Below are 13,198 nucleotides of genomic sequence, written 5' to 3'. Positions count from 1 at the left end.
TTCCACCTCATTACATTTATCGTCTGGTTGATAATGATCGTCAAGGATGAAAATCAGCGCTATTGAAACCCAAATACAAGAAGTTCTATTTTAGGATCGCGCAGTTATAATTCTTGCCGCTTGGCCAGCAATTACCATCAGAATTCATTAACCCAATCATGTCTAAATAAAGCGTGCGCCACCTTATGTCACCCATATTCCGATGAAATCATAGGCGCACTAAAAGCACCGCTATGATCGCACGCCGTCCTCCAACCTCCACCAACACCTCGATCGCTCTGAATCACTTTTCCCTCTTACCGATTCAGGGAGAACACCCTACTTGTTGGCACAAGTGACCGCCAACGATCAGTTAATCTTCGGCGATCGGCTAAATAAGATCGGCCGCCAAAAACACTTTCAGTTTCTTCCACACGCGACCAGTGACTTCAACGGTAGACCAGGCGGGAAACACATGTGCGAAAAACGATGCGACTTTAACGTTTTCAACGGGAAAACAGGTCAAAGTTGTACAAAATGAACATTTCGAGTGCCATATTTTTGATCGCCGTTTTGGCGATCACCGCCGCAGCTGACTGTCCCAAAAAGACCAACTCCAAGCTGGTCTGCTACTACAGCAAGCTGACGCACGTGGACTCCTGCAAGTGCAGCCACGTGGTGCTGCCTGCAGACTCCGACGTCAAGTCCATCGATAGGATGAGGGAGCACCTCAAGGGAGTCAAGATCTTGATCACCGTCAACGAGTTCAATCAGGTATTAGTGTGATTGATTTTCGAGCCGGAGGTGAGAAATGAGTAATGTGCGTTCATTTCCATCCAAAGGTCGAGCCATTAATAATTATTCTACGCCAGAACACATTATTCTTCTCAACACTAACGTCACGTGTGTCACTTTGTTAAAAATAGTAACGCTAATTTATATTTTGGTTGACAAGGCTGCGAACTACACCTCTTATTCTCACCACAATATCGAATAATTTTTCATAAATTTATTGTAAAAAATGCAACCTTGTAACCTAGTTAAGTTCCCAGACTAATCAAACACACTTAGTCCTTGGTACAAAATCTCAGTAAAACTCAAGCGCAATTAGTCTTTATTTACTATATTTGGATGAATTGGTCTGGCGTAAGAACAGGTTGTTCATTTTTTGATTAATTTGTCGACGATATGTTAGGTATCTAAATCAAGAGCAACCGGCTAAAATTTTCTCTGAAGATGGTAATGAACTGAAAAAACTCTACAATAAATCATGCAACGGTATGCAATTATTTCTTAACATTTACGCGCAGAAATATCACAAAAATGATTCGACGTTTGTCAAGGTTGATGAAAGCCTGCACCGATGGCAGATAATTTAATTTCGGCGAATAAGGTAAAGACAGATCACGATGGAAAGGTGAATGATCACGAGATGGTGTCGTTGATTCGATTAATATGCAATATCAAAAGTAAGAGTAGATAAAAAATGATAAAATGAAAGTAATAGTTGTTGTTTTAAATTGGCACAAATTGATGTAGTTTAGTGCAGGTTTCATTCCAGAGGCGATTTACATTCTTTTATTTTAAATGTTTTAATGAATGAGTTTATTACCCAAGAAAGTGAACAAATACGCACCAGAGAGAATCACTTTTTCATCAATTTTCTCTTCTCGTAGAATTGTTTTGTGGAAATAAGATATGGAAAATATATGTGTATAAAAAAGAAAATTCTGACGATTTGTTAAACAACTGAAAATAAGAAAATGCAAAGTAGCAATAAAAGTAAAAGTTATGCTCGTGGGACATGTAGTTTTTATGTTTTTTAATTTCAGTGGGTAGTAAAAATCCATGTAAGTCGAATAAAATAAACGCAAAAATTTACATTTTTATGAACTTGAAAGTATAGATTTTTTGTTTATTTAAAAAAAATACGATTTGCATTGTTTAAATAATAATTATGATAATACATACATAGCTACTTTAGTTTAATACTTAATAAAGTATTATGATTTTATTGAAAACAATCTAGATCAAAATAAATATAAAAACGTACTGGAGAGTGATGTTCTAGATTTACCTGTGCAAGAATTTTGAGAAATTTAATTATGTATATATACAGGGTGTCTTAAAATTGTCGTATTCCGAGTTCGGGGCTTAGTAGGGGACATCCTGTTGACCAAGTAAAAAATTGCTGTCACTTTGAAAAAAATATCAAAGTTGCCAATATTTGTTCAAAAGTACCTGATTAATATTCTAGCTATGTTGTACTTCCCTTTTGAACAAAAACTGGAAAAATAAAACTTTTATTTTTTCGAGATAAAGCTGTTTTTTTCAAGAAATGTCTTTTCATTTATATTTTAATATTTCACATAATCATCCTCACCATATTTCAAAATGAATGTCAACCATTTATATTTTTGATTTGAAGAAAACATGATGAAAAGTTTGAACCTTCAGAGCCATACATCTTTGTAAAGACCCCCCCCCCCCTATATTTTTTATTTTTTCGAGATTCCTGAGATTTTTCCCTACAAGACCCCCGACTTGGAATACGTTAATTTTTGCGACACCCTGTATATATTTTGAAACTTATTTTTTAAATTGTTCATATTCTTGTTACTGTTAGATATATCATTTAATTACAAAACCTCGTGTGTAATAAAAATAAATATAAAATTATTTATTTAAATTGAATAAGCGTTGGAAGCAGTTTAAGTTATTAAAGGCGTTGACTTTGGACAAAAGGTGAAGGAGACTAGTTGCGTATTTTTAAAATTCTAAAAATAAAAATTTTCTTAATTAATACATCTTTAATGAATACGAAAAATAACTAAATACATAACTAAAAATAATATTTTTGCTTTGAAATTTGAATGTTTTAAAAATTTTAAATCATCTATTTGTAAACTTTGTGGTTGAGAATAAATACAAAAAACAAAACATTATCGAGAAAGTTCTTTTTCAAAATGTAATAATTTTGATTTAGATATTTAATTCATTATTATTACTTTACTACATTATTGATAAAATAGTGAATTTTTATTCAAAATTGACAGAAATAAATATGTAAACTATGTAGATTTGTTGAAAGTTTATTGATTTTTTAGAGAAAAGCAATTCTTTATTTGTATATTTCATAATGGGATAGGTAGAAGAAAACAGATAGTACAGATAGTAGTTTTTATTCTAAAAAAAATTCATTCATGTAAAACAAAAAATAAATATTTCATACATTTAGTTTGAATCGAATGCAGAAAAAAACTCTTTAATAAAAGAAAGTAAAAATTTCATAAAAACAGCCGTAGTAGAAATTGTTACCTTGACACAATACACGATAATAATCTTGTCATCCCTCGTGTAATTATTTCCTTAGCTGCGCTGATGAACAAATGCATTTTATTCCTTTTTCGTATACCTATAGGTGTTCATTTAAATTTCCCGTCAAAGTTAGCGTTGAACAGTCAATTGTGAACGCACCACGGATTATAAACTGTGATCAGCTATTTAAATCTAACCTCACTTTTGCGTTGTTTGTATTTTTAATCTGCAAGTTGATGCGTGGTGCGTTCACAATCGATTCTTCAACGCCAACTTTGATGGGAAATTTAAATGAACACCCGATAGTATACTATGGAAAGATCCTGGGGGTGCCATAAAAACATAAAAAAATAAAACTTCTCAAATAACCAGTAACAAATAGATCAGTATTTGATAATAAATAATTAGCAATGACACCAAAATCCGCGGTTTGTATTGAAAAATACAGGTTGTGTAAAATTTACATTGCACAAAACAAGGGACTAAAATTTTCTCATCAAATACTAAAATTTAGTACTTTGTAAGATATTTTGAATGTGAAAATAAGTTTTTCTAATTCAGTTACGAAAAGTAACCATTGTGATATGTTATTTTAGTTTTGTCAAACGTGCTTCATTTAATAACTAGTGAAAAAAAGTGACATTATATTATCACTAGTGTTAAAAAGTGACATATTAGTAGTATTATCCCGGAAAATTATTGAAATAGCAGATTTAAACAGGATTTTAATCAGAATGTGTGCTTTTCTTGTATGAAACACGTAGCAAAATGGCTATTTTTTTACACACGAAATGTTGACACTCGTGGTCCAATTGTCACGTCTAGTCCAAAAAAGACGCTCATTTTGCAACTCGTTGCATAAATAGCTATTATTCGATTATTTACTTATATTTACCTTATATGGTTTATAAATCTAGGTACGATGTGTATTATTTAGAGAAAACAATTGATTTGCTCGAGTCTTGCTTAATTTAGAGCAGGCATAGCAGTGTGCTTTTGCTGCATCGCATCTTTAATAATAATAAATAAGTCCGGCCTTGATGCCGTGCCCCTTTTTTATAATACTAATATAACGAAGTAGCTAATACTGTGCTTATTAAACCGATAAGCTGTGATCATTTTAGCGTTATTTTTCTATTTCACTATGATGCAACGTTTAAACAGTTGCATCTCTTTTGTCACTGGCATGCAATTTAACTAAGCTTGGCAAAGTTAAATCATGTTCATCAGATTATACTGAATCTGGAACTAATCCTATTATCCGGCGAATAATACAAGATCGAGTCTTTGCTTCATTCCTAATTAAACCACCACCACAATTGCATATTATTACTCTCGCAGCATTGTTGTTTTATCAGCATCTATATCTCTTTGAAATGACTTTCAATAACCGGACTATTTGACGTGGTACATCCATTTTCCAAACCATGCAACAACCTCTTACATTTCTGCGGCACAAAGAACCAATTACTATCACAAACCTTCCACCTGGCACGACTTTCATTCAATTCCATTTCTAGGGACTGGTCGACATACTGAAAAGCAGTAAAGTGGACGGCATAGAAATCAACCTGAAGAAGCTGGACTCGAAGAACGACATCAACGACTTCATCTCGACAGTGAGGAGCAGGCTCGGAAGCGACTTGTACATCGTCCTCGCCGTACCTTCGAAAGCCGAGACGCTCGCCAAATATTACGATTTCAAAACCCTCAGCAAGAATGCCGATCTCTTCGTCCTCCAGACGGCGTTCCTCGGGGCCTCCAAGAACGTCACTTTCCATCCCAGTCGTCTCTCCGGGCTCTGGGATATGCAGAATACGGTGAGCCGTTACGCAACGGAAAATTAACAATGTGATCAAGGTTGATGCTTCAGTGAAAGTAATGCGATTTTTTCATTAAAATTTCAAATGTATTTTTAAACGTGACTAATGCGAAACTGGGGCGAAATTCTTCCGGTTTTGAGAGATGTCATCAAACTCTCACCGTAGGTGTTTGATACAGATTTCGGACCTTTCCGGCTGGAAGTGTTTTGCATAGTTGAATGAGTCGTAACAATGCATAGTACTACGGCAACTGAAGCGGAACAGTTTCTTGGTTATTCCTGCAGATCAAGGGAGAACGAGGTATCTGATGAAATTGAATAATATTCATTGGAAATTCACCTTCACTCTCTATTGTATTGAAAAGTGGGCATCTTAATGTGGATGTTGGTAGAAGATAACATCGTAGGCAGTATTGAAAAAAATCATTAATAATTCAAAGAAAAAATTTCAATCATTATCTACTCTCCTAGTTTTTTAGGAGCAAGCTTTTCGATAGAGAATTAAAAAAAAAACAGTTATATATGCAAATATAACAAAACGAGAAGAAATTATAATAATTGGTAATGATTAGAAAAGTTAAGCAACGCTGGACACGGTCAATATTTGGGTGGGTGGTCGCTGGGTAACTACGTTCAGTTGTCATTTCATTGTCATTGGATGTCATGTAAAAAGTGGGTGTATAAAAAAAAGAAGAAGAAATAAAGAAGTGTCCGTAATGATAAATAAATCCGGCCTCGATGCCGTGCTCCCTTTTCAGTTACAAAAAATAAAAAAGACGACATATCAAGAATAAAAAGGTAAATGAAAACAAAGAAAACAAAAAAACCAAATTTGATATTACACCCTCGTCTTCAAAAGTATCAAATTTTAAGAGTAAAGAAAATCCTTGTTAGAACAGTTATTTAAAAAAAACTAGTTGCCACTGGGGAAATATACAGGGTGTAACAGAAAAAAGTGCATTTATTTTAACTGGTAATAGAAGGTTCTCATCAATTACAACAATGTTTCTAAATAAAGTTTCTTGGAATTTGCAAAATTAAATTGGCATTTGTCGCCCCTTTATTTTGACGTGCCATTCACGTTGAATGGAGTTTTATAAATCTGAAAACTTTTTTAAATAGGAATCGTAAAAACTGAATGTTTTTATTCCCTTCGTATTGCACTTTTCATTCATTGTTTTTTACCAATCAGTATGTTTTGCAGTAATGTTTTTTCCCGAAATTATAAAAGGGTTTTACTTTCGTTTGTTTTTTGTTACCTGCTTGTTTTGTTTCTTTATTAAATGTAGTTAAATTAAAATTGTTCCATAGGCGGATAAGCAAATCTTTAGTAAATTTAGATTAATTTTTAAAACCCTTCATAATTTATTTTCCAAAAAAAAATTATTTAGAAAAGTTGTAGTAGATGAGTCCTATTATAAGTTAAAATAAATGCACTTTTTTCTGTTACATCCTGTACATATAAATAAAAAAATATATATTGTTAATTACCCCATTCATGGTACCTATAGGATATACAGGGTGTACCTAAAATGCGTGTGTTAATTTAACACGTAGCAGGGCTTATTATATGAAACGTTTTTTCTATTTGAATTTTTTACGAAAAAGCGTTACAAATTGATTTAAAATTTGGAATAAATTAATGTAATAATAAAATTTTCTGTGATAGAAACGGAGCCTTGGCAGTTACATTGTTATAGAAAAAATTAAATAATTAACATAAGGATTTGTTTGGCAAAAATTGGGGGGCAAAAAATCTTGAATAACTTTTGGGAATTTTGCAAAATGTGATAAAGAAAAGTTTCATAAATTGGCGAGTTCTTCCACGGGTTAAAATTATCACACGTATTTCAGATACACCCTGTATACCACACAATGAAATATTGCAGGACGTCATCAAAAAATTTTAAAAAAATCACTTAAAAACTTGGTATTGAAACTTTTTTAGAGAACAAAATTATTCTGTCGGAATTAAAAATATGCAAATATTTTTGACGTGCTTTACATATTTAAAAAGAAATCAAGCATGTTCGATATGAATTTATGAAATTCCGTTTCAGTTAACAGATAAAAGTAAAAGTGAATAAGATGTGGAAATTTAAGTGTTTAACAAATTATGAAAGTACTTATTAATTTATAACAAATAAATATTTTTATGAAAAAGGATATTAATGATATTGACTTTCTAACTCAGGTGCATGAGAAAAAAAAGTACAACATATTATTAAGTATTATAATCTCTTAAGTAACTATACTCTATTCACTTAAGCTACATTCCTAAGTACACACCTCTCTGTGTGATATTTTAGTGCTTAATCTTAGTACACCATATGCAGAAATTTAGTCGACCGCAAGGTACCTGATAGGCCAATATGGTGAAAGTGGAAGGCTATAAAAAAAAAAAAATGCAGAAATTTATGACCAAGAATGGCTATAAAAAACAATGTACATATTTGAAAATGAATGACGCAGCTTGAATAATCCAGTTATAAATGTCATCATTACCACAGTTGTCATGAACGAAGATCAAGAATGGTTTTGGTTGGAGAACGGTTCCTAGATGAATGAGTCACCATTGCCAAGATTTAACCGAGCCGTTGGGTTATGTGAATCTTAGCATAGGGTTATGTGTAATAATCTAAAGCTGCGCCACATGTTTTCAATCCTTTTGTTGTTCAAGGCCGCTCTATCGTATATTTTTTGCATACACAATTAATAAAAGAAAACAATTTCAAAATAATTTAATGGTCACAAAGGTCGTTACCGCCATTTTTTTTAATTGGTGAATTTCAAAATACCGTATGCTTCTCCAGTCTGCTGCGTAAGTCATTCGCAATGAGAGGCGGAGCCTCTTCGGTAGCTAATCACAGTGCAGCGACTGCGCGGTGTGCACGTGATTACTATATTGCCTAAGTGAACGGAGTATAATACTTCTCCTCATTCTTCAATTTCTATAAGTAAAAACAATGGGGTAATATTTTTCGTCGTTTTACATTACACACTTAAAAATTGCTAAGAAAAACTGCGATACAAAAAATTTATGGAGAGTTTCCAACCAGTATAACGAAAAAGGAAGCAGACCTAGTTCACTTTCATCCAAAAAATTTCTTCTAAAAGTCAAGAATTATAACACCAGCGCGCCGAAACTCGCTTTCGGAACTCTTTCTCGATACACCTACCAAAAGCAAAGATTATATAAGTCAAGGTTGTACCATTTTCAGCGCTACAAGATTTATTTCCTTGACGTTTCTGTATTACACCGTCTTAATTTCTTCACCATTGTACGAATTATGCAACGAAAATACGAGTACATATATTTTTCCAATTGGACACATGCCACGAAGGTCAAATCTCTGCACAAGGAGCAAACCACGAACAATAAACATAAAAAATAACAAACACCCACACCACTTATCCTTTTATATATGCACCAATATCCAGACGAACTACAACTCACGCAGTTGCGCAATAAGAGTTGTCCTTAAAAGGACTCGGGTATAACAACCTCGCAAATTGTTACCGTGTGTCACCATAAATATTCATAACAAAGATCCGGGTTATCGCAATTAACAATTACCTATTTATATGAAAAATTAGAGCGTGGGCGTATTGTGCACCTTTTGATCAATGTCATTTCCATCGTAGGATTCCGTCGTGGATTTGGTTAGCGGATTGGGGGCGCCTTTGTCCAAACTGGTTATTACGTCTCCGGTGCAGGCGTTCAAGTTTAAGCTGCAGAGCGAGAAGCACACCGCTCCGGGAAGTCCGGCCCTGGAAGTTCAGTCCGTGACCCGGAATGAGCTGTGCCAGCTAATGGGAAATGGGGGCAACTGGACCTTGGAAAGGGATCAGGATCAAGCGGGTCCCTACATATTTAGGTAACAAAATAAAATATCCTGCGCAAGGCGGAAACTATTATAAAAGGAAGCTGTTGGAGCGAAAGTACTGAAGCTCCGACGGGTTCACTGTTTTCGACAAATTCATTTTGTTTCTTTTCAATACTGCTTTGTTTTACCGGAAAAAACATTAACTTCAAAACTGCAACCAGACACTTTCACTTTCGGCTGGCGTTTTGCAGCCATAAAAACTAGTTTAATTGAAGATGTCCGGACCTAATGAAATTCTTTTTTTTATTTATTGCTAATTCGCTCCAAATTGTTTCTTCCTGAATATTTCACGACAAATATACAGGTGTTTAGCCAATTAGTTTCAAATTTAAATCCAGTCGTCATTACATAAGAATTATTAGTGGGAACTTTCCGGTACACCACGTCGGAAAAACATCTTCGAATTAGAAAACATCAACAAATCATTTAATTTACTATCTTTGGGCACTTGTTATTTCTTAATTTTTCAAATAATTAATAAATATTTGACGATAAAGAGCTAAGGTATTAATAGTGAAGAAGAGCATTGCCTTTTTATCCAGCTCGCTTTTACGCAGCCGCAGTGTTTTTTGAAGGAGAGGAGAGGAGTGGACGAAACGAACACGTTTAGAGCGTGAACGAAAGTGCACGAATTTCGGCCGGCGTCACCTATTTATCGGAAAGGTGGGACTAAACGGAGCCCGCTCATTCGGCGGCCAATGAGAAAACAGAGTGCCCAGAACAAAACCATGAAACGTTTTTTCTATTTGAATTTTTTACGAAAAAGCGTTACATATACCCGCTTATTAAAGAACACTTTCATTCTGACAAGTTTATATTCGAAATTTTAAAACAATAATTAGGATATACTTGAATTACGGTTTAAGTATTTAGTCAGAATTTTCTTATCATAATATTGGTATTCACATGACTGGAACTGTAGATATTTTTAACTTCAACGTAGCTAACAAATACGATTAAATAGATAAAAATTGCTCTTATCTGATAAATCAATATGTGTCGTGTTTATACTCTTCAGGGAATGGATATCTATTAATTTGAACAGAATTAATACAAATTACATATTTTTAGTTTTATTTAAAAATTGTAAATGAAAGTTAATCAAACAGTCAATAAAATAAATTGTTGACCATGTTATACTAAAACTATCGTGCGTTCATTTCATTTATCCTCAAAGTAGGCGTTCAAGACTCAACTGTGAACGCACTATACGGATAAAGATCACAGATTAGCTGTTGAAATCAACGCTTTTACACGAGTGGTGCGTTCTCAATCGATTCTCCAATGCCAACTTTGAGGATAAATTTAAATGAACGCACGATACCTGTTATTATTGTATTATTGGTTGCATAGCAAATTAAAATGAAAATGTTTCTGATGCACCTAGTAACATCCTTACTAAAATTGTTAATGAATTAGTACTTCTTTCAAAAAGCTCTATTCAAAACATTGAGGTGTTGTACAGTTGGTACACGGTAAAAAATGTTACGACGTGAGAAAAGTTCACAGAATGATCAAGCGTATTTTCCATTGAACTAGGTATAACTATAGTAATCTTGGAAACTTTCATTTTTTTCATGTACCATTCTGGTGAATTTTGCCGTGGATATTTACAGAAAAACCACGCGTCAAGTACCCACTTTAAAGATTGCATCACTTTTAATTAACATAAATTTATTGGTTTTGGGCAATATTTCGTCTAATAGAAATATGCCACGCCGATGGTTGTTTATTGCCACTGTCATGGTCCGTCCAGCGTATTCATGGTAGAACAGCCACCAGGGGCAATGTCGTATTAGCTGCTCGCTTCTAAAGCTTTACAAAGTGGAGCAAATTGCGAAAGTAATAATCTTATACAATAACTCACCATGACACACCTGCATATAGTGTGTACGTTCGTAGACAGATAGGTTCGGCTTTTGAAATAATGCGTCGTGGGTACCTTTCATCAGGATCAATTAAAAAATTTTCTTTCACAACTCTGGCAAAGAGTGACGAATTGGTAATAATCGACTGACAATATCTCAGGTTAATGACAACACATGTGCTCACCTCCGAAAAAATGACTTTTATTGTTCTGAGAATTGATAGAGCGATTTCTAAAGGCCTAGAGCGAGGGCGTAGCACCAGAAAAATTCAAAAAAAAAATTGAGGTTGTTGCACCTGATTCTGTCACAGATTTATAAACTATCAAGTTTAGAAAGAAAGAGGAAATAACATTTACCAGGTGCGATCTAAAAGTTTTTGAGAAATGAAAAACAGAACAGGACAAACTGGGTTATCCTTCGATAAAATAAATATTTTTTCAGTAAGGATCAATGGATAGCTTTCGACGACGCCACCAGTGTCGACATCAAAGCGAAATACGCCCGAGTCCGAGGACTCGCTGGAATAGCCCTCAAGGACCTTTCCCAAGATGGCGGCGAAAAATGCGAAAGCTCAATCTTGGACGCAGCTTTCAACGGTTTATCCCGTCAAGCTCGCGCTCCTCGAGGTGCCGTTTTGCATTCCCTAGAAAGAGAAATTCTGGAGACTCCATCCAGGCCTCTGGATACAATCCAAGTATCTCCCTATCGCATATCTAGAGTGATTGACGTAGAAGGCAATGTTCACGTGATTAGACAGGTAACATTTCATGTGCGATGGTGGTGTAATGGTCAGCATAGTTGCCTTCCAAGCAGTTGATCCGGGTTCGATTCCCGGCCATCGCATCATTTTTTTCCACTGCGTTTTTTTTGCAGGATACGAGAACTGAATTCGAGTGCTCTAGACAAGGATATTTCGTCCATCCACGTTCCTGCGGCCGGTTCTACCGTTGCGTCAAGTTCGACCAATTGTCTGACGAATTTAGCGTTTTCGAATTCGACTGTCCTGCAGGGTTGGCTTTTGATAGTACTGTTGAGGTCTGCGTTTGGCCCGGAAGTCTGTCGCATGGCTCGCCCTGTTCAGGAAGTAGCGAAATTGCACCAGTACCACGGGAGAGATTCGTTTGTCCGCATGAACCAGGTGAGAGGATATCGAGATAGTTTTTTATAATTTGCGTCGGGTCAAGCTTCTTATTTGTCTCTGGGAATTCCCATTATGTAAATGCTAGTAACATGTTTAGAAATGAGAGATTATGCTTTTCTTTTTGTTTTTTCATTTCTTCGCGGAAAGTTTCCTGAGTCAGAAACGTATACACTTCAGTGGTTTCAATTTGCTAAATCATTTAACTATTTTTCAAGATCTTTTAGATGGTATTCTCTTTGGTGGTACCACTTTCAACACGACCTTTTTGTGTACTTACTGTAACAAATTACAGCACCTTGTGACTATCATTTATTCTCCTTACAGTATTTTAACTGTTACAAATAACTTAACCCACTTACAGTTAATTGGTTTCCAATTAAAAAGATTCGCTTAAGAAAGTGCTCAATGTGCGATGGTGGTGTAATGGTCAGCATAGTTGCCTTCCAAGCAGTTGATCCGAGTTCGATTCTCGGCCATCGCATCAATCACTTTTTGCTTTTTGTATTTTTGAAAGACTCGATCAAAGCTACCATGTTGGTGCAGTTATCAATATAGTACCTAGTTGTCTTTGTTTTTGATCGTTTCTGAGCTTACTCTTTCAAATCTAGCTCCTATAGTAGGTACCACTCCCATATCCGAGATACCTTGATAGTTTTTAATCATTGATTCTTCCGCGTTTGCAAGATAGAGATTATCGTACCATGACTACATGCGATGGTGGTGTAATGGTCAGCATAGTTGCCTTCCAAGCAGTTGATCCGAGTTCGATTCTCGGCCATCGCATCTTTACTTTTTACTCACTCCTAATATTTCCAGGTTATTACGCGGATCCCGAGAACTGTCGGTGGTTCTTTGCTTGCTTGGATCACGGAAAGTCACCATTATCAGCTTACGAGTTCAGATGTCCCTTCGGTTTAGTTTACGACGAGTCAAGACTACTTTGCGAATGGCCTTGGTTGGTACCCAAATGCGCCAGTGGTTACGCCGTTGCTTCACATACAGTTTACGGCGGCGCAGGATCGATTGCTCTAGATCAGTACGACGGTTTAGGAGTACTTGGTGTAACATCACTTGGTGGTCTCCATGGTCCTTTGCAACAACCAGAAGCTAAGATTTATAGCAATGTCGGTCTTGTTTCTCAAGGACAAAATTATGTTGCTGGTAAGTTATTATTTTCAAATTG

General features: G+C 35.2%; 1 protein-coding gene and 3 non-coding genes across 5 annotated transcripts in view; all 4 read left to right on the top strand.

The window, feature by feature from the left end:
- The first annotated feature begins 337 nt into the window (after nucleotides 1–337).
- The window catches only part of LOC138139476 (uncharacterized), an 18,306-nt gene continuing 5,445 nt past the window's right edge, over nucleotides 338–13,198 (top strand). The window contains exons 1-6 of one of the 2 annotated variants that reach the window (XM_069059762.1): nucleotides 338–753; nucleotides 4,818–5,117; nucleotides 8,765–8,997; nucleotides 11,316–11,631; nucleotides 11,748–12,012; nucleotides 12,832–13,176. In XM_069059762.1, the coding sequence (XP_068915863.1) occupies nucleotides 517–753; nucleotides 4,818–5,117; nucleotides 8,765–8,997; nucleotides 11,316–11,631; nucleotides 11,748–12,012; nucleotides 12,832–13,176 (1,696 nt within the window). In that variant the 5' untranslated portion in view covers nucleotides 338–516. The remainder of the gene's footprint in view (nucleotides 754–4,817; nucleotides 5,118–8,764; nucleotides 8,998–11,315; nucleotides 11,632–11,747; nucleotides 12,013–12,831; nucleotides 13,177–13,198) is intronic. The other variant, XM_069059763.1, reaches the window with a different exon arrangement.
- Nucleotides 11,646–11,717, top strand: TRNAG-UCC (transfer RNA glycine (anticodon UCC)). Its single transcript has one exon. It is a non-coding gene; the product is annotated as a tRNA-Gly (tRNA).
- Nucleotides 12,425–12,496, top strand: TRNAG-UCC (transfer RNA glycine (anticodon UCC)). The gene has a single exon. It is a non-coding gene; the product is annotated as a tRNA-Gly (tRNA).
- Nucleotides 12,727–12,798, top strand: TRNAG-UCC (transfer RNA glycine (anticodon UCC)). The gene has a single exon. It is a non-coding gene; the product is annotated as a tRNA-Gly (tRNA).

Source organism: Tenebrio molitor, chromosome 9, assembly GCF_963966145.1.
Source record: "Tenebrio molitor chromosome 9, icTenMoli1.1, whole genome shotgun sequence".
NCBI lineage: Eukaryota > Metazoa > Arthropoda > Insecta > Coleoptera > Tenebrionidae > Tenebrio > Tenebrio molitor.
The sequence above is the reverse complement of the archived record's forward strand: the minus strand, read 5'-3'. Positions and strand labels throughout refer to the sequence as shown.